The 21,829-nt window shown below is 37.9% G+C and overlaps 1 protein-coding gene across 1 annotated transcript in view; it reads right to left on the reverse strand.

Annotated features, from left to right (window-relative positions):
• Window positions 1-4,333: 4,333 nt before the first annotated feature.
• The window catches only part of WDR41 (WD repeat domain 41), a 43,888-nt gene continuing 26,392 nt past the window's right edge, over window positions 4,334-21,829 (reverse strand). Inside the window, exons 6-13 of the mRNA XM_023510940.1 lie at window positions 21,094-21,205; window positions 19,023-19,085; window positions 17,314-17,424; window positions 12,260-12,444; window positions 9,217-9,338; window positions 8,318-8,406; window positions 7,289-7,422; window positions 4,334-4,581 (exon numbers count right to left, since the gene is read on the reverse strand). Of these exons, the coding sequence (XP_023366708.1) occupies window positions 4,429-4,581; window positions 7,289-7,422; window positions 8,318-8,406; window positions 9,217-9,338; window positions 12,260-12,444; window positions 17,314-17,424; window positions 19,023-19,085; window positions 21,094-21,205 (969 nt within the window). The 3' untranslated portion in view covers window positions 4,334-4,428. The remainder of the gene's footprint in view (window positions 4,582-7,288; window positions 7,423-8,317; window positions 8,407-9,216; window positions 9,339-12,259; window positions 12,445-17,313; window positions 17,425-19,022; window positions 19,086-21,093; window positions 21,206-21,829) is intronic.

Here is a 21,829-nt window from a genome sequence, read left to right on the forward strand (position 1 = left end):
GTATTAAGGAGCTAGATCATTTGTCTAGGCTTCAGAAGCTGCCTTGAGGCAAGGACAATCTTCTCTGATCACCTCACTTTCAGTTCTGTTTGGTAAGTAACATTTATCAGGTGTCTGACATTTTCTATATGAAACACTACAGCTTAGTGTTATGTCAGATTAATTTCATGCTTACTTCAAACTTCAGTATTAATGTGTGAAAATGCTTTAAAGACAGCCAGGTGCTAAAGCTTCAGCACGTTTGTTCTTTATCAGTATAACCTAGCAACTCAGAAGAGACTAACTAGTACTTTCTTCCATATAACCAATTTGTTAGAGATACAAGCTTTCCAATGGGATGTGTATCAGACAGTTTTTATACATAGGAAGTCCCCAGGTTATGAACAAGATAGATTTGTTCTTAAGTTGAATTTGTATAATAGGTACATTTACCCATTACCTGTAATAGTCTCTGTTTAAAAGTGCAAGTTGAATGTTGGTTGGATATTTGTAAATTGGGGACTGCCTGTAATATAAACTATGCCACCTGCCTCTTATACTGAGTTGTTTACTAAACCACCCAAGTGTTGAGAGCAGCCATATTAACTTAGGAAGAAAATACAACACTGATTTGATGAGAAGTCCCATTATTACTAGCCAGAAGAAGGAAGTTAGCTATAAAACACTGTTAGTAGGACCAGAATGCCCTTATAATTTCACAAAGTCATTTTTTTAGTTCTAATTTGAGATTTTGAAATTTGCATGCCCTGAGAGTCAAGACTGGTTAGGCTTCTGGGCAAAGAACAAGCCCATCAGTTCAATCAGAACCCTACTCAACTTGAGGAGATACACGGAAGAGATGACCCAAAGCTTTGCATTATGTGAATTGAGCCAGAAAATGAGGCAATAAAGGTATTTGTAAATAAAAAGGACAGGGCATTTGTCCACATTGTTACAGTACTTATTGTTACTTATGGTTCTGCAAGTATCATACTTCTTCTAAATTGAAACTTCGACTTTTGACAGTAGTCTAGATGACCCTACCAACGACCATCAGGTCTGAGTCCCTGCCAGAATCTGCCATCATGCTTTATCCTCCATCTCTCTGACCTTAGAGGGCACGCGTGAAAGTAAAAGCCATCACGTCCACTGAATGGGGTGGAGGCTGCCTGCTGGACATAATGGTTTCTAGTTGCAGAAAACTAGAGTTACAAGCATACCTCGTTTTATTATGCTTTGCTTTTACTGATTTCTTATTTTAACAAACTGAAGCTTTGTGGCAGCCCACATCAAGTGTGTTTACTGGTGCCATTTTCCCAGGAGCACGTGCTCGTTTCATTTCTGTGTCACATCTCAGTTACTCTTGCAGTATTTCAAACTTTGTCATTCTGTTATGGCGGTCTGTAATTTTTCTAACTGTTGTAATCGTTTTGGGGTGCCACAAACTACAACGACTTAAGACAGCAAACTTGTTAACTATTGTGTTCAGACTGCTCCCCCAGTGTTTCCCTGCATCTCTCCTCAGGAAACATAACAACACGGAAATTAACCCAATTAATAACCCTTAATGATAAGAATATAAAACGGCCTTACTGCTGAGATGAGAAAGTTTGAGTGGTCTGTGTGAAGATCCAACCAGCCACAACATGCCCTTAAACCAAAGCCTGGTGAATTTTTTGACAGCTCAGAGGTGAGGAAGCTTAAGCAAGCAAGAGGGTATTGGTTCATGAGGTTTACGGAAAGAAGCCATCTCCATAACATGAAAGTGCAAGGGAAAGCAGCAAGGTCCCCAGAAAATGTAGCTCCTCTCATCAGTTATCTTAGCTAGATTAAGCAACTGATTTTCCATGAAGATGAAACCGCGTCCTATTGAAGATGCCATCTAGGACTTTCAGAGCTAGAAAGAAGTCAACGCCTGGCTCTTCTCTTGTTAAGGACCAATGTAGCTGGTGACCTAAAGATGAAGCTAATGTTCACATACAAATATACAAGGGCTCTTAAGAGTTATGCTGAATCTAGCATAACCAGAAATGGAAAAAAAAGGCTGAATGTCAGTGCGTCTGTTTACAGCATCGTTGTGGAATATTTGAAGCCCACTGTTGAAACCAACTGTTCAGAAAGAGATTCCTTTCAGAATATTACTGACAATGTACCTGATCACCAAAGAGCTCTGCTGATGATGTACAAGGAGATTGATGTTAACACATAATCCACCCTGTAGTCCATAGATCAAGGATTAATTTTAAGTCTTACTATTTAAGAAATACATCTTGTAAGCCTATAAGCTGCCCTAGCTAGTGATTCTTCTGGATCTGGAGCAAAATAAATTGAAAAGCTCCTGGAAAGGATTTACCATTATAGATGCCATTAAGAATACAGAGGTCAAAAGATCAACATTAAGAGGACTTTGGAAAGAGTTGATTCCATCCACCATGAATGATCAGAGGGGTTTAAGACTTTAGTAGAAGTATAACTGCAGGTGTGGTGGCAACAACAAAATAACTAGAAGTGGAACTTGAAAATAAATCTCATTATCAAACACTGAGAAGTTGCTACTTAAAAGCAAAGAAAGTGGTTTCTTGAGATGAAATCTTTCACTTTTCCTGATAAAAATGCTGTAGATACTACTGAAATGACAACAAAGGATATAGAATACTGCATAAACTTAGTCGATAAAGCAAAAGTAAGGTTTAGAAGGATTGATTCCAATTTTGAAGGCAGTCCTATCGGTAACTGCTATTCAAATAGAATTGCATGCTACAGAGAAATATTTCATGAAAGGAAGAGTTAATTGATGGAGGGCAGATCACCATAGCATTTTTTAACAACGAAATATTTTAAATAAGGTACATTCGGGTTTTTTTTTTAAGAAATAGTGCTCTTGCACACTTCTCTATACAATTTTATATGCACTGAATTTGTGTTACTTGCTTTATTTTGAGGTTCACTTTATCAGGGTGGTCTGGAACCAAACCCATAGTATCTCCTAGGTGATGGCAGAAGGGATTTTCTAAGGTACGGGCAGTACTGTTGCTTCCAAAACTCAAGTGGATTTTTACCACTTCATTTGAAAGATTCCTGACCTGTTCTGGGTTAGTATTTTGTGGTAAAGTCTATGAATCCCATATGTCATACAATTTAAGACAACAATTTTATAAACTCATGACCTAATATAGAATTTCCAAAGAAAACAAGGTAGTACTTGGAGAAAGTCCCTCTACATAAGAAAATGAAAAGCCTAAAAATGACTCTGAAATAACTTACCCAAAGGGCTCAACAATGTGATACATCAAGACTGCCTGGTAGAGGGATACTCCCTGCCCCAGTGTTCCAATTGCACGATGAAAAGATTAGAAAGCTGCTTCTATGTGCTCCTCAAAAAAGGCAGTGGTAATCATATAAAGTTGGACACTTAAGTTGACAAACTTGTCTTAGAACAAGTGCTACCTACCTCATTGCTGAATAGTACTGTGGTCACTTTCAAAGTCCTCTGCGGGGGAAGCTGTGCACTGACACCAGAATCTAGTCCACACTTCAAAGCACTTTTTCTAGGATGAGTTTGTGACCTTAACTGTCAGACTATGTACAGCAACATCTCTGATGGCCATTCCAAAGTTGTATGATGAACAAATACAAATGCAGAAAATGTTCTTTGAGAAGGATTTAGCACATCAATAACCTTGCCTTTTAAGTAAACCCACTCAGTTTTTAATGTGTAGAATACTTTTTAATTTTTTCAGCACCAAAGGAAGAGTCTTCTATTATAAGACCAGTTATAATCGTCATTGGAAACTACAAGGAACTACATTAAATGAAGCCTTTCTCAAGCATTTCAGATTTGAGTCACTGATGGGTCAGATGGAGCAGCAGCCTCCTGACCTAGCACTCCTTACTGACCTAGCACTCGGCACACTCGGGTGCCACTCTAGCCAGTCGCTGATTGGGCCGGTTCACACTGGGGGGAAAAAAGTGCACCCTCCATACATTCCTATTGATTTGAGTGTGGAGGGATTTTAGTAACTAGAATTAAAAACTTTTTAAAATTTAAACAAATTAGTTGGTATCAAAAAAACTTAAAGAGTATGTTAATTTTGTTGCTTGAGAGATTATTGACAAGGTGAAAGAATATTTTAAACTTATATGAATTATTCAAGAATAAAAAACTTCCAATGAATATTTGTGAAGAGGTAGAAATAAACACAACACTCACCACTTCAACAGCAGCACAAAGTCAAATGGAAAATCTGTGGCATATTCTTTGGAGGATGTGCTAATACCTGGGGGAAGCAACTTGTTTCTTGTTTTACAGGCCCACAAAAAAAGAATTCAAACACGTAGAATTCTATAGACTAAATTACAAATTTCAGTGATCGATATATTTATGGTTTCCAGGGTATTACCCTGTTTTTGATGTCAAGGTTCATGCACACGTACTCCTAATTCCTGAAACTAGACAGCAAGGTATAGGTCACCATTCTCCTCTAATTTTTGAAATAATTTCAAACTGCGTAATCCAGATTCTCGCTCTCCATTCTTCCACAAAATAATGAGATGATCAGCAGAGCATGTCACTAGTCCATGATCTTCAAAGTACAGAAACATCTGTAAAGAAAATTAAAAATTGTAAGAGATGTACCTTAGAGACTCCTTTAAATCTGTTTTTTTTTTTTCTTTTTTTTTGGCCAGGGCTGGGTATGAACGCGTCACCCTACTTTAAATCTAATTTTAGTATATGTGCTGCCGAAGTGAGCACTAAATCAAAATATAAAACTCCATTTCATTTTTAAGTATTCTTAACAGTTACATACAAATATGACCAATATGTAATATTTTAATAATCAGAACTTTGTTAATACTGCTTAGCTATAGAACTATGAGTAACAACTATTTTCATAAAGTCCATGAATTCCCACAGTATCTTCCAAATTTTACCATAATTCTTCAAGTTAGTTTTAAGACTTTCAGGTTTAGGTCCTGCCACACCTGCTTTACTTAATCATCATCAATGACTACAAACAAAACGTCTGAATTCCAAATTGCCCAAAATAAACCCTGGCTTTAGCTCTCTCTATAAAAGTAGTTATACTCAATCTACTGAGTATTTTAATGCTTATGGTCCCTAACCTCAAGAGGAGTCAGTAGCAAAAAGCAGATCATAGTTGAAACAATTAGGGCGCCAATGAAAGACTATGTAATCAGGCACTAAATAATATAGGACAGACTCTGACATGCCACAGAAATTCAGAAAAGAGAGATTGACCTATAGTAACTGAAACTGTCAGAGAAAGCTTCATGCCCAGCGAAGGACAAGGCTGGTAGCCAGGACCCCGGAGTGCTGATGAAAAGGCAAAGAGGAGCTACATGACCCCACAGAAAGGATGAGGTCCTTGAAGGGAAGAGTGAAAAAAAGAAAAGAAAGAACATTAAGGAACAAGAGGATTAACCTTTTCTCTGTGGTGCCCTATGTATGACTGACAGCCCCAGGTAGGATCAGCTGCCGAGGCAGCAGGGAAGGGGGAAGTACGGCAGCAAAATGCCTCAGAAGCAGGAGACAGAAATCAGTACAGGGGTAGAGGGGTTGGGTCAGACAGCAAAGGCAGGAATTAAAAAATGAGGAAATTTAGGAGAAAACACCAAAGAGACAGCCTCAATTTTATCAATGAAGCCAGAGATGCTTTTTAAAAATCCTTAAGTATCAATACTTTCACTCAGGGAAATTCCTAAGAATCTGACAGTTTTATATTATAACAAGTCATTTTGAAGGTTATCATCTAAAAACCTTTTTAATTGGTCCCTCCTGTTGTAAAAATAAAAGTCCAAATCCCCCAAACTACTTTCTCAGGCTTTCCCTCCTCCTAGTTTCTGTTCGCAGGAACCCAGTGCTCCGGCCTCGCCAGTCTGCTCAGTGCCAGCACAGACACACCAGCTTTGCCCTCTTCTCTACCACATTCTATGCCAGCCACCCTCAAACCACGTGACAGCCGCTTAGCCAAAAGGTGTAAGTAGCTCAGTTTGGGGGATTTTGTGGGATTTTTTTTTTTTTTTTTTTTGAGGAAAACAAAGATAAAGACATTGAACCCAACCCTAAGGAGCTTATAGTGACAAGGCCATACATTAATCCTACCTAAACTTTAACGTCAGCTTAAAGCTCAAGTCCCACGTCTACTACTAACCATTTAAAGGATTCACCAAGAAACGTCTCTCCTGAGTGGTCCCTGTGTGCTACACACTTGGGCCCACCATAAGCAGCTTATTAAGTGTACACCCTCCTTCTAAAGCAAGGATTATATTTGACCTCTCTGTGAACTCCAGCATCTAGTGTCTAATACAGTGTTTGAAATGTAGGAAATATTAACAAGTGTGCTGTCGCTGCTCCCAAGCATGAATTTCAAATGAAATTTGAAATTTTCTTCCCTGGCTGTAAAACAGGGAAGGACAATTTAGGGCCCAGCACACAGTTATCAGTTCTAGTCATCTCTTTATCTTCACTGATCTTATTCCTTCATTACAGACAAAGGTGCCTGGAGTGAATATTAGTATGTTTGGATGTCTCCAAGTTAGAATTCTAAGCATCTTATAATTTTCACTAGTATGTTCATATATGCACAATAATCAAGGTACAGGTTTTATGGAGGCTTAACAAATTATTATACTTTAAAGGCAGGTGAAAAGGACCCTCTGCTCGTGAATCAGACAAAGGCCCCTGGAAGTAGATTCTGTTAAGGCTTTAACTCCACACACATAAACAAACATATTCAACATTATTCTTACTGGCCTTAGCATTAGCCATCTCCAGTTCATAAATAATGGTGATTAAGCCCCCCCCCCCACTTTTTTTTTGAGACAGTGTCTCACTTTGTTGCCCTTGGTAGAGTGCTGTGGTATCTTAGTTCATAACAACCTCAAACTTTTGGGCCCAAGTGATTCTCTTGCCTCAGCCTCCAAAGTAGCTGGGGCTACAAGTGCCTGCCACAACCCCCAGCCGTTTTTAGAGATGAGATCTCGCACCTGTAAGCTCAGACAATCCACCTGCCTTGGCCTCCCAGAGTGCTAGGATTAGAGGCATGAGCCACCTCGCCTGGCCTAAGCCCATTCTTAAAAGCAATGAATTCCTTGCTTCCTTAAATCCTGTTTCTATAAAGGTTGATCCTAACTAAATATACTATAGCCTATCCTGGTCCATATTTAGATCTAGCAAAAACCTACAACTAAGAAAGTGTAGGTCTTTATGAGACCAACTGGAAGAAAAGGGCAGGGAGATGCAAAACCAGGAGTTGCCTAAACATTGTGTGCCTGTGAGAAGCAATACCTCCACAGACGATGAGTGTCCAATCAAATCGCCAATGAACTCAAGAGAACACAAAGTGGCACTTTCTGGTTGTTTTTTAACAGGTTGGCTGGCTTGTTTGTTCACTCTTCCAAATCCCCACATGTTAAAAAAACCTAGAAAAATACAATTGTTGACAAAATTACTGCATTATTTACTTGCAATAGTAATATATGGCATGAGATCAGAAAAAAATTAAATGCAAAGATGTTCCACACTTATTTCAGTCAAGCCCTGAGTGGATGGTACCATGGGTCCTTAAATGTTACTTCCTTTCATCATTCTTAGTTAACCAAGTTTGTTCCTCATCTCTTTTTACTGCCCTACTAACCCATGGGTGAAAGTCCATTAACATCATAGAAAGAGAGGCACAGGGAATGAAAGAAGTGAAAGGCCTGAATAGCAGTGAAAGGGCACAACTCAGAAAAACGAAGGATAGTGGAAAAATACATGTGTACGTACAAAAATACCCTAAGACTACAGGTTAAGTAAAAAAGAAAAAGAAACTGGAGGTACCGACATTGGATTTCTTACGAAGAGGTTGGTAACCAATTTATTTAAATATCCAGTTTTGTTTTCAAATCAAATACCTGAAAATCAAGAGCTCATGAAATGATAAACACACAAAAAGTGTCTTTTTTCCATAAATTAAGTTCAATGTCAAGGCTAAAGAATATTTAGTTTGTAATCTGATGGTACAAATTCTGCTCATCAGACAAAACTGTAGACAATACAAATGAACTTCATTAGGCCATTTGGTTATTTAGATTAGCAGAAAGTCTTCCCTCAAAATAATAAAATTCCATTTGTCCTGAATGGAAATAAAGCAGCAGTTCTGCACTGAGGCAGTGTGAACGCGTGAATTCTAGATCTTTTCAATGACCACATGCTTTCTGTAAACATCTGATACTGATCTGAAGCACATTCTATATTCCCGTAGTCTAACATAACCACCTTTCTTCTGCTTGAGAAAGAGGGAGAGCAGGACTACCTTTTTGGGAAAAGACACACCTGTTGGTACCGGTTCAGCTGCAAGCTGCTGTTTTTCTCGTAACTCCCAAATGCGTACACTGCCATCTTCTGAGCATGAGATTAACTGCCTGTCAGAATAAAAAATCAGTAATAAGATACAGAGAGCACCATGGGGCCAATGCTAAATCTGCAGTGAAAGAAATCGCTGGACCCCTCAACTGTTTTAATTCAGCTCTTAGCAGGAGCTGATAAAATAATCACAATTTATTATGGCTTTACAATGCAAACTAAAAGCACTCTTCAAGAAAGGCATACGTTATACTGCGTTACATTGACTCAAATGCAATAAATTTATTATTTCCATTTTTAAAAATGCACTCAGGAAAACAGGGTAGGAATTACACTTTTACAATGTCCTGAGCAGCCCCCTTCCCTCCTCTTATTCTTGGGTTTTCTCATTCTAAAAATACCCTGCATAGAAAATAATGCTATTCCCGTCCCATGATTTTCATCCCTAGAAACTCTGCAGCCAAATCCACCCTGACAGGAAAACCTTTCCTTAACAACCTGAGACAGTAAGGAGACTACCACTGACTCTGGCCAGAAACAACAACAGAAATGTGGGTTTATGGAAAATATAAAAACAAAAATACAATGTAAGTGCCCCGGTATGTTACTTTATTAAAGAATACCAAATTTTAAATAATCTCTCCTTAGTATGAAATTCAACATAATTCATTTGAACTTTGTTTCTTATAAATTCTATTAACATACTGCCTGAAACTCTTGTGTTAAAAGATAGGAAACATTCTATTTTGAAAAGAGCATAGGAGGTCAAGCCATGCAGCCAGGCAACTTGTCTACTTGCGAAATTACCCTGGTGGCCCTGGGAACCAAGACTTTCTTTCATCTAGTGTAGAACAGATGGAAACACGTACCTGTTTGGAAGTTTGGCGATGTGCAGGACATTGGAGTCATGGGCGGTTTTCTGGCAGGCAATCACACGTTTCATTTGAAGGTTATACACATATAACCCCCTTCCAACTGCAGCAAATACATTCTGGGGAGAAAAGTTAAGAAGTGGGCCTAGAGCCAGTACGTATGACTGCCTCATGTTACAGGTTTCCAGCCCTCTGTGACATCAGAAGTCCTTGGTGACGTGCCTACTCCCAGCCTTCAGCCCGAATTCTAGGGCTGCCCTCTGAAGCCCACAAAGTCAGAGCACTGAAGACAGCACAGAGCATTTAGCAGGTGCAGGACACAACCCTGCACACAGAGCAACCTGCATAGTCGATCCCTTAGCATCACTTTCTTCCTCGCTGAGACAGACAGCTAGAAAAAGGAACTGTGGCTGTCAGCCTGGCCCAGCAGCAGAAGCTGGTGAGGTATAACCTGGGTATTCATTCACTACATCACTGGGGAAATTACCTAACTTCCTTTGCCCGGGAAATGTGAGCAAAATTACTTGCATCTACAGCTTAAGCAATCAAGAGACCCATAAATAATACCAAAAAAGCATATGTTATTGTGACATTTAGAAGATTGTCAGATCTTCTAAAGTATTTTTTCCAAATGTAGTATTAAATACCTTTTCACTAAAACAACTTTACTTTTTTGGAAGCCCTTCTCCCAGTATGTATCTTACTTCAGCCTCACATCTTATTAAAGTAGGAAGGCAAGCAGTATTGCCCTTTTCCAGATGAGCAAGATAAAATTAAATGGAAATTAAAGTCACACAAGGGATGAGACGTGCAGTCAATGGAAGAATCAAGGTCACGTTACTCCAATGCCTTGCTCTTTCCTCATGCAACATGCACTCACACTAGCTTTTGAAGCTTTTCCAAGTTACTATACTTCAGGTAGCAGGCTTAGAATAGTTCATTCTTATTACTCCACAGGCACTGTCTTGAGGCAGGCCTTTCAGAACCCCTACAGATGGCCTTTCTGTTTAGACCTTGGGCCCTCCAACCTTTCTCACATAGTCTCAAAAGTTACAAATGCAACTCAGATCAACAATCGCTGAACAAAGGCATGCCCCCAAGGCTTGCCATTGTCTCAATCTGGACTAGTCCCCTCCACTCTCAGGACGAGTATTCGACACTTGGTAATGCAAGCTGAGGACCAGTGCCAGAGCTGTTACTGAAAACAGCTAGACAGTGTGCTAAAAATCAAGACTAAAATGTAAACCCCCAGAAACTACCTCTACAGACGAGGAAATCTACACACAGTTTCAGTGTTTATCCAAGGTAAAGAAGAAAATTATAAATATAACTAGAGAATTCAGGAGCTTTGGGGACTGCATTTACTCAGTAGAGACATTCTATCCATGGCCTGTCGTTAAGGGTCCCCTGTATAAGAGCCCCTAAGGAGGAGAATTAGGGAAAACTGTATAATGCTTTATCAAGCATTTACTGTATATAGTAGCTGAGAAGCATCAACCAAAACATTTTTTTGTTGTTTGAGACAAGAGTCTCACTTTTTCACCCTGGGAGAGTGCCACAGTGTCATAGCTCACAGCAACCTCAAACTCTTGGGTTCAAGCGATTCTCTTGCCTCAGCCTCACGAGTAGCTGGGACTACAGGCACCTGCCACAATGCCCAGCTATTTTTAGAGACCAGGTCTTGGTCTTGCTCAGGCTGGTCAAAACTTTTAAGATATAAAAGAATATATAACAGAAAAAGTTTTAAATGTAAATTTTTACAGAAGTGAAACACAGTTATATTTAATTTATATATACATATTATATATGTGTAAAATTTCGAGGGCTACAATTTTTAGAAATCTAGTCTTCAACTTTTTGAGACCATATTTTATTATATACATTTAATTTTTTTCAGAACAAAGTTGGGATATAAAGAAATGATCTTTGAGTGTATTAGTGGTTTTCATCCTATTCTTTGTTTTTATAGTAAGAGCAATGCAAGGAAAATAAGCAAACAAAAAATGGATCAGGTTTCCTCCCTCCAGAACACTATACAACTCTTAAACTTTTTAAATAAAAATAACATGCATACAATTAGAAAATTTAAACAGTATACAAAGACACCAAAAAAAAAAGGTAAAGGAAAAGCCTCCCCACTCCTCCTGGAAGGTTACAATTCCTAAAACATTTCTAGTGATTTCATTTAGAAAAGTAACTTTCCTTTAAACACATATTCTGAGCCCCTGGGGCTAAAAAGAGTTTTGCAGAACAGAGCCAAGATTCAGTAGTCCTTTGGCAAGAACCTCTTACAACAAAAAAAAAGTGCTTCAAGAGCCAACTGCTAAGGCCTAGAGGATAGAAACCAGCAATTCCCACCCAATTATCTTGCCCCAGGATGCTAGCAGAACAAAAGAGAAACACTACTAAACTTTTACATTTCTTTTACCTCTCTAGGAAATGCGCGGATATATTTTAAAAGATTATTTTTCATAGTGTTTCCTAAAACAATGTTAAGCATTAACTTCAAATTCCCTGGAAATATTTAATTCAACCCAAAATTTCAATAGGATTTTTAAATTGGTGGCCATTTAATCATTTCCTTGCTTCAAGATTAGGAATGAAGATTAAAATGCTTTTTTAATGCAAATGGTACATTTCTGAAAAATACCAGATGATTTTAAAGTACAACTTAAAACCACAAATGACACCTTTTCTATGTTCATCATAGGATTAAATTTTAAAAATCAGAAATTAGGTTTATTAAAAAGGCGAGTTAAGGCTCGGTGCCCCTAGCACAATGGTTACAGCACTAGCCGCATACGGGTTCGAACCCAGCCAGGGCCTGCTAAATGACAATAACTGCAACAAAAAATAGCTGGGCATTTGTGGTGGGCACCTGTAGTCCCAGCTACTTGGAAGCTGAGGCAAGAGACTCTCAAGAGTTTGAGGTTGCTGTAAGCTGTGACGCCTCAGCACTCTACTGAGGGTGACATAGTCAGACTCTTTAAAAAAAAAAAAAGGCAAGTTTATAGATATTTTATAAATAAAAATTTTTTACCTCTTCATCACATGTAAAATGATGAATAGAAATGTCATTTGATTTCTGGCAGAGTTTTATTTCTTGCTGGGCATCCAGCTGTGAAGACGGGTCCCAGAAGTTTCGTTCATAAGCCTGCACACTCCAGTCCAGGGCATCCCAGATGATCAGCTCTCCAACGTGGGAGCCGGTGACAAAACTCACATCTAGACAAGAACAGATGCCACATTATTAATCATTTTCTCCAGGCTAAAGGTAAAAATGAATGGACTGCCTACTAGTAATGCTCTATGAAACCACAGTAATTCGAACAGTGAGGTACAGACAAGCCAACAGATTAACAGATTAAAAAGACAAGAAACAGACTCAAGTTCAGTTATTTAGTATGTGATGATGACTATGTATCATTTCAGTAAAGGAAGAAATGCTTCATGTTGGAATATTTGGTTAAGTTTTAGGAAAATAAAAATGAAACAACATTACTTTGGATCATATACCAAAATAAGTTGAAAATAGATCAAACATTAAAGGAACTTAAAGACTTTTAAAAAGAAAAGGTGAATTTTTTTAATGAGTATGTAGTAAAGGGCTCTAAAAGGAAGCATGGGGGGGCTCAGTGCAGGGTCCTAGAAAACATCTGTGTAGCAAAACATAATTCATACATTTCAAGGACAAAAAGCTAGGGAAAATATGCAACTTGTATGTCAAAACAAGTTTATTATACTTGATACTTAAGAAATTTTGGAAATCACTAAAAACTAGATTTAAAAAGTAGACAAAGGACTTGGACAGGGAAAACCAAAGATAAAAACAGTCAGTAAAAATATAAAAACATGGTTAACTCCTTTAATAATCAAAGAGTTCTAAAGCAATGAGATATCATTAATTGACTGTGAATAGGGAAGGATTATAATGCTGGGTAATCCTCAATATGATATTGCCCGAAACATAAGGAATCAGCATGTTCACTCACTGCTAATGTCCTGCTATCAATTTAAATTGGTACCATTTTTCAAAGAAGAATTTGGTAATATGTATCAAAATATTAAAAATGTAAACCTATTGATACAATTCCACTTACTCTTGGCAATTTACCCTGAAAGAAATACATGAAAGATAGGTACAAGGTTGTTGTACATACTCTTAAAAGTCTGAAGATAATCTAAACATCTAATTGGGGATTGAAAAAATAAGACACTCACAAAATGAAACAGTAATGTGTTACTGAAAGTTAATTTGTAAAAGTATGTGTATACTGATACAAAAGCTGTATGTATACACATATACCCACATGCACATATGCCCAGACAAACACCTAGAAAGATGTGGACTGCAGCATATAAATGGGTGGTAGGAAGATTTTCATTTCTGTATGTTTTGTTTGTCACTGTCATTTTTCTACTATGACTACATACAACTTGTAAAATGACAAGTTTTTTAAACCTTTAAAGACAATGAAACTTTTTCATTTTATACTTGGCTTTATACACTTCACACATTATACATTTAATAAAAAATGTATAACTATTAGACAAAAAATTATTAAAGAAATGTAGCTTATTTTAATTCTTACATATTTAGGGTAAGATGGAAGAGTGCAATGCACTCAGCCTGTAAACTTGATTTCTAATTTTGATTCTGTCTGTCATTAGTCAAATGGTCTTTAGGAAATCATTTAACCTTTCTCCTGAATTCCTCAGGCATTAGAGCAGTGGTTCTCAACCTTCCTAATGCCACGCCCTTTAATACAGTTCCTGTGGGTCACAACCCACAGGTTGAGAATCACTGCATTAGAGGATGATTACAAAAATCAAATTAAATAATAAATGTGCAGCCATTTTAAAAAGACATCAAATGTTATCTTTGTTTTATCTGTTATTATTTTGAGCCCTGGTATTTTTGCGCATTACAACATCCATTTAAGAATACATGGATGAGTAATTGTGACTTAATTATTCCATTTTTCAAATAAACCAGCAGGACAGAAATCTCTAATGACCAGATGAACAATCTCTTAGAGATAAAGAATTACCATCAATCCTACATGTAAACATTATTTTGTCTTGGTTCCAAGGCTGTAATAGGTAGATTATCATCTAACTTCAAGCATTTATTAACAGACTGTATAGAATTGGCTTTGTGAAGAAGTAAGTTTACTTTGAAGAAGTTAACTTTACTTAACTACTTCCCACTAGTTTCAGTAGTGGAAAAGTTCAAGACAGTACTAATCTTTCTGTGACTTTCTTTTCCACTCCTTTCTTTCTTTCCTCTTTCCAATTCCATTCAAACTACAAAAGAATAAGAGCATTAAGAAGTGAAGATTCCTCTGCCACCCACTCTGCATCTGGAATCACAACACAGAGTTAACCTACTAAGACCAAGTAGCTGCCTGCTCTGACTTAATCCTTCAAGTATCCGTGATTCCTCCACGGAATAGAAACAAAGTAGTTATTACCAGCTGGAATTTTTCTCTATAAACAAAATACTGGCATTCATCTGAGTCAGCACATAGTTTACTCACTGCATAAATTATTTATAAATAATTCCCAAACAGGTCATTCAAAACATTTTATGCCAGATAATCTCAATGAAGTATTATTAGCTGATGGATTCTCATTCTGTAAGTATCAACAGCCACTTAGTATGAAAATTTCACCTGGCATCTGTCTATTCCCCCACAAAGTGCTTAACACTTTGTTTTACTCACTGCATAAATTATTTATAAATAATTCCCAAACAGGTCATTCAAAACGTTTTATGCCAAATAATCTCAATGAAGTATTATTAGTGGATGGATTCTTATTCTGTAAGTATCAACAGCCACTTAGTATGAAAATTTCACCTGGCATCTGTCTAGTCACCCACAAAGTACTTAACACTTTGTGATGACCTTTCACTTCAAAATAAGAAAAGGAATAAAAAACAGAAGTACCCAGACCCTATTACCAAAAGAGATTAGCAAGATTATCTTGTCTGTCTTATGAAGCCATCTCCTTGGGCACTCACATTGCTTTAGCAAATCTGGTGCTCCTTAGCCACATCTGTGGCATTCTGTGGTACCATTCTAAGGTTGCCCTGGGGCTGCCTCTCTGAAAACTCACTTACCCGGTGCTATACAAACCCAGTAACCAGTCACATCTTTCACTGCTAATGGGTGACAAAGAAGCTGGGGTGAAAGTCCAGCAGGGAATTGTACAACATAAGCATTTCAGGATTGCTAAAGTCTGTTGCCACATCTGACAGGCCTATGTGCGTGTATAAATTCAAACTGTCAGTAAATTATTTTCAAATTTTACAAAACTATCTGACCATGTATGGTTCCTAGATATGCTTTGGCCTTACTTTTTATGTGTAGTAAAATTCTGAAGTCCTAGAGTCCATAAATGAAAAAGTACTAGGGTATTTTTGTAACATTCATTAATAGTTTGCTTTAGCTTTCTGTTCTTCTTCCCTTAAGAATTTGGCAAAGAAATAATTAAAGAAAGCTTTCATAACTGTTACAGTTTCTCTGTGTATAACAGGGCAAAAGAAGTGCCATGAAGTTAAGGCTATCTCAGTACTATCCCACCATCCTCACTGAAGCAACTATGCTGGTTCAGTGGAATCAGGGCTTCACCGCCAACAAGGCAACTTGGCATGACCAGTGTAACAGGCCAGAAAACTGCTATGCTTTTCTCAGCAGCCCTGAGGCCTTGACCCTTATGGCTCAGCATCACCAAGGAGGCTTCCGAGGGTCTCTCAAGAACTTGCCTTTTGTGCTATGTCTCCCTCGTGACCAGGGAAAAACAGCCCCCAGAGAAAATTAAAGGGACATTACCAACTAATGTTTCTTCTATCACTGTAGACAAGTTGGTTCCTAGAAAACTTTGCGGCTGCATTTTACAAGGAGATAGCTTTGGGGGGAGGATGTGGAGCTAAGAGGGATGCTTTTACTTAAAATGTGACTGAATGGGCTGGGTGTGTGGTGGCTCACATCTTTAATCCTAGCATTCTGGGAGGCTGAGGCAGGTCTATTGCTGGAGCTCAGGAGTTTGAGACCAGCCTGGGAAAAAGCGAGACTCTATCTATAATAAAAGTAGAAAAATTAGCCAGGCGTTCCGGTAGGTACCTATAATCCCAGCTACTCAGGAGGCTGAGGCAAGACGATCACTTGATCCCAGGGTGACAGGGCACTCTACCCAGGGTGATAGAGTAAGACTCTGTCTCAAAAAATAAAAATAAAAATAATTAAAAAAGAAATGCGACTGAATGGCAGACAAAGAGAGACTACACTCAGATATTTGTGTGCTCTTTCCCCCTGTCTCAGACACCCTAGCCTCAGATCAGTCCAGTCCTCCCATTACTTCACATTCACAGTAGGAGTCTCTGCATCTGACCTTGTACACAGAACACCCAGAACTCTGAAGATATAAACTGTCACTCATTTGCAAGTGAACAACAAGCTAAAATGCCACGATCTGTGGTTTATGATCCTATCCTGCCATCTGAAGTCATATTCAGGTCATCAGAGATAGTCATTAAAATCATTTATGAAACCAAATAGGATGTGTGGCAAGTTGAAACCCATAACCATGTCTGCCCCATTTCTGCAGTCCTTTGGTTTGGCATATTCTCTGAGTCCTCAATCATGATTACAACTGGCTTGAATCCTGCTCATTCTAGTGTTAGGTATAACTTGCTGTGACTCTGTACTGTGTAGTCAGCAAGACAACAGGACATAACTATCTCCAGCCTTCTCTACAAAAGAGGAACCAGCCAGAAGCAGTTGCCAAAAATGCTGAAATGACTACCCCATAGCTACCAAGGAGTTCCTGAGAGAATTACTCAGGAACTCTCCTCCTCCTCCCTCTTCCTTTCCCTACTCTGTTCTTCTTGTGCCTAAATCTTAGACCTTAACACCTATGAAACCTGCTTATTTTGTCTGGCTGAAACTTAAAAGAAAATGATAATCCCGACTAATCTAAAGCATTATTTAGTGACAGTGATTCTGGCATTGTGGAATAAAACAAGACTGAAGTTCACAACAGGTTGTGTTAACAAAGTCACAATAATACAAATGTGCACAATGAGCTTACCATTGACATTAACCAAGGAGAGAATATTATCCTGGTGGTCAAGGAGGCGCTTAACTTCAAGAATATCCCATTCTAGTGATCCTTCTGTGGGTTCTACCAACCTGAAAATTACTAAATGAAAGACAGATGTAATTTCATTAAAGTGTTCAAAGAAAGATAAAATGCTATTTCTGCTCCAAAATCAAACACTTCATTAAGGTAGAAATACCTACCACACAGAAGAACCCATCTCCAAAGACAGACTTATTCATACTACTTTAAACTTTTCCAAACCCACTGTCAAATGTCAAAGCTCCCATTCCCTCGGGTTTCCAAACATGTCCGCTATCCCACTTCACTCCCTGCCCTGGCTGGTGGCCCACATCCCTGGGTCATGTCCACCATCAGCTTTCTCTACTCATGTTCCCAGTGCAGTAAGCACTGCTATGAAATAAGCTATAAATTCAGCTTCAACTCAGTGAAGACATCAATAGCTGCTTTTTAAAAAACTTTTCTCAATAACTCAACTTATACTGTATAATTTTTGTATGTCATAAGTTCTTTTGACTATAGTAGATGTTAAATGTGTTGCTTTATTCATTACCAGACTTTAACGAATAGTTAAACTCTTATAAATTCTAACTTTAACCAATACAGAAAAACCCCAAATCAAGCCTACTGAAGTGATTAAATCAACAAATATATACTAAATAGCTACTATGTGTTCTCCCAGATAAGGCCCAGGCACTGCCCTCGAATGCTCAGTCTAGAAAGGGAATGCAGCTTATAAACACACTTATCATCAATATATTCAGTGCTAGAATAAGCCACTAGCCAAGTGCTATGGATAGTCAAAGATCAGGATGACTAACACCCAAAAAGTGGAAAGGTCTCACAAAACACGTCCTTCTCGAATTACTAACATCGCTCTTCTTTTTCACATTCCTCTCTGGAAAATAGGGTCATATCATTTTTCTTTCTGTATCTCTATTAACATTTTACCAACTGACAAATCTCTAGCAAGGTTATTTAATCCTGAGAGCCATTCATGTTCAAATTGTGGTTGTGAAAAGGTCTTACAGTCGATAGAAAAAAGAACTCCTTCTGATACCTATCAAAGTTGTGTGAAAATTCTACTGGAGTTAGAATACTACCAAATGATTTTGGAATAACAAGCAAAATACTGTTTAATCAAGCTAGGAGAGGTAATAACCTGAAATCTTCACAAGAAAATGAAACCTGGGCTAACATCTTGAAAATGTCTTAATCTTAGTATCACTTCCACAATTCCAAGAAGCCAAGACTAGGACAGGGACAGAAGTTCCTTAAATAAAAAACTAGCAGCCAGGCATGTGGCTCAGGCCTATAATCCTAGCACTCTGGGGAGGCTAAGGCAGGTAGATTGCCTGAGCTCACAGGTTCAAGACCAGCCTGAGCCAGAGTGAGACTTCATCTCTAAAAATAGCCAGGAGTTGTGGTGGGCACCTGAGTCCTACTCAGGAGGCTGAGATAAGAGAATTGCTTGAGCCCAAGAGTTTGAGGTTGCTATGAGCTGTGATGCCACCACACTCCACCGAGGGGAACAAGTGAGACTGTCTCAAAACAAATAAATGCAACAAGTGAGACTCTGTCTCAAAACAAACAAACAAAAACTAATTCACCTTTCCAGCATGTGTATACAAGTCTAATTCAACATTTTTAAAAAAGAAAAAGAAAAAATTCATACTCACTCAGTTCTTTACCAACTGCTGCTACGACACAGTTCTTGGGTATTTCAACCAAAGCTGTGATCCCTCCAAAAACATATAAAACAAAGGCCCTGTTATTTTTTCACCGATTGCATCAAACACAAAAACATTCACAGCTTTGTGTTAGTCACTTCCCCTAAGAAGGCGGTAACAATAAAGCACAGAAGACTGGCTACATTCACAATCCTTGCTTGCTTACACGTGGAAAATGATTTTGTTAAAAAGAGGTTTCGGAGACCTTTGGAAGACACTACTGATTTATTAAAATGGTGGAATATGCTCTTTGAACATTTTTACTATTGTAGTAAAGTGATATATTTAGCCATCCAAACTTATTTACCGAAGATCCCTTAAGAAAATCACCATCACTCCTTTATAAGATGGCTAGTTCAAAAGAGATACAAAACTGGGGTTTTCCTTAATGTAAACTTAAGTAATAACTTATATGGAGGGGAAGGGAGAGAAAGAGGAGTGGTACAAAAGAAGGAGCTAAGAGAGCATCTGGGATGGGTAGTAAGAGAAGACTTCTAAATGCAGAAAGCTGCTTGTTAAAAAACTTTCCACTAAAACTACGTGTGAAACCCAACAATTTAGAAGTACTTAATACTTATAATCACAGAGCACACTGCTGGCAGGTGGATGCCATCTCCCTGTCCAGTGCTCTTGCCAGTGTATCTTACTAACTACCATTATCTCTAAATTTGGAAATAAGCAAAGAAATAACCAGCCCATGAGATAAAGATCTAGTAGCATTGCTGACTACCTGGATGATGATGGAAACCCAAATCACAAAATGTTCACCAATAGTAATTTATGGCCTTTTCAAAGCTTTCCAACAATTCCCTCAAAGTCTTCAGTTATCTCTTGATAAAGAGATAAGCATGATTACTTAATGATGGTACTGGAAGACAGCTTGTAAAAGAGAGTGCAGTAACAGATGATTATTTCCTTTAACACACAAAAGATTCTTTTTAGTCCTGATTTTAATATTTTACAACATAGCTACTAATGAATGATTCATGGATAAAAATTCAAAGGTAACCACAGACCAGTGAAAAAAACAGAGATAGTTTAACATGAAAATAAAAGAGATATGACTGATAGTAAACTGAGAAATATATCTAGGCTCAAGAATGATTATTAGTAATCAAAGCTTGAACTAAAAAATTAAAGTGTAAATTCCAGCAATATGTAGATTTCAGTTTTCCTAAGACATTTTCCTGATATTTTATCATTTCTATGTGGAGATAAACTAGCTCCAATTACCTGCCAGAGGTAAGAAAAAAATTATAAATTCAAGTGATAGAGCTCCCATCACCTCTGAAACATCAACAATATGCACAATAATATTCTTTCTAGGATGTCCACAGGCTCATTTGATTACTTTCAGAAACAAAAATAGCTGAGTATATTACATGACTTCAAGGTTGTTATCATTTAAATGTACTCAATTCTATTTAAACATGTTCATCCTTAAAACAGATTTTCATTTTATTTTTTAAGATCCTTTTTTCCTTAAAAATCAGAACTGATTTGAGTTTTTTTTTCTGTTAAACTGAAGGCGTATGCAAATGGAGTTCTGAGAGAATAAAACTTTGTTAGTAAGTTTACACATTGTCTAAACATTTTGGTAAAATGAATTATTTAAAGAGGTCATTCTTAGGAAGCTATTCAAAGGCAATGATTTCATCAGAAAAAGAGAGAGAAAGAGAAATGCCACTGTAAAATCAGAAGAGTCTGCTTCTTATATAACTGGGGTTAGCAACATGGCCTAAGACACACATGACAAGGGAGAAGACACATTGACTACTTTCGAGAAATTCTGGTAAAAGGGAAAGAGACGCCAAAATGAGTGGGGTTTTCTCCTCCCAATCCAGGATGGAAATTATTTTATAAACCCTTGTCTGAATTAACTATGGCTACTCATTCTCTTCAGAACTAAAACAAAACAAAAATCCCCTATATTGACCTTTATGTTCATGAAAAGTCTCTCTATTCCCTGTGTCTCTCAGAGTCTGTCAATCATAATTCTCAATTACCTTCATTTGTTTACCTGTGTCAGAAAGGTGATTGGTCTTACACAGGAGATCTGATTTCTGGTTCCACACACACAGGTCATTCCCACCAGTGAGCCAAACATCTAGTCTCTGAAGAACAGTTAAACACTGCAAAATTGATTTGAAATATTTATCAGTTTAGAAAGTCAAGCATTCACTATTTGGTGGATTTAACACATTGTTCTTTGAGTTGCACTTAACATACACTAGGTTTGAACCTGGGACCTCTTGAAGGATACAGAATTGGGTGGATAGATGGTAAGGTCTGTAGCATGCCTGTGCACTGTGAAACCTCTGCTCATTGTCTGGCTGTTATTCAGCACATCTCCCCTACCTCCTCTAACTCTGCTCCAGCCAGCCTGCCCAAGCTTGCCACACCTGCTAGACTGTGTTCTCCTATTACAACTTCCAATTGTACATTTCCCCTCAAATGTTTGCCCAGCAGCTCTTTGAACGAAATTAATGACAGTAAGTGGTGACATGGCGTTGTTGCACATAAGAAGGGGTGTCATTCAGAGTCATTGTCTAGGACCACTCAAGGTCCACTCCAGACACAACTAAATACTGTACTTAAGGGATGACAAAAAAGACTCAATTCACAGAAACAAATTCAATAGTATCCCATGAGTCATATACAACTCATGCGGCATAGTGTAAATTTATTTTAGTGCCATATGAGTTGCATATAACTCACACACAGAAAATAAAAAATAAATTCTTCATTAAATTAGA

The sequence above is a fragment of the Otolemur garnettii genome, unplaced genomic scaffold (assembly GCF_000181295.1).
Source record: "Otolemur garnettii isolate 467f Iridium unplaced genomic scaffold, OtoGar3 scaffold00017, whole genome shotgun sequence".
NCBI classification, from domain to species: Eukaryota; Metazoa; Chordata; class Mammalia; order Primates; family Galagidae; genus Otolemur; species Otolemur garnettii.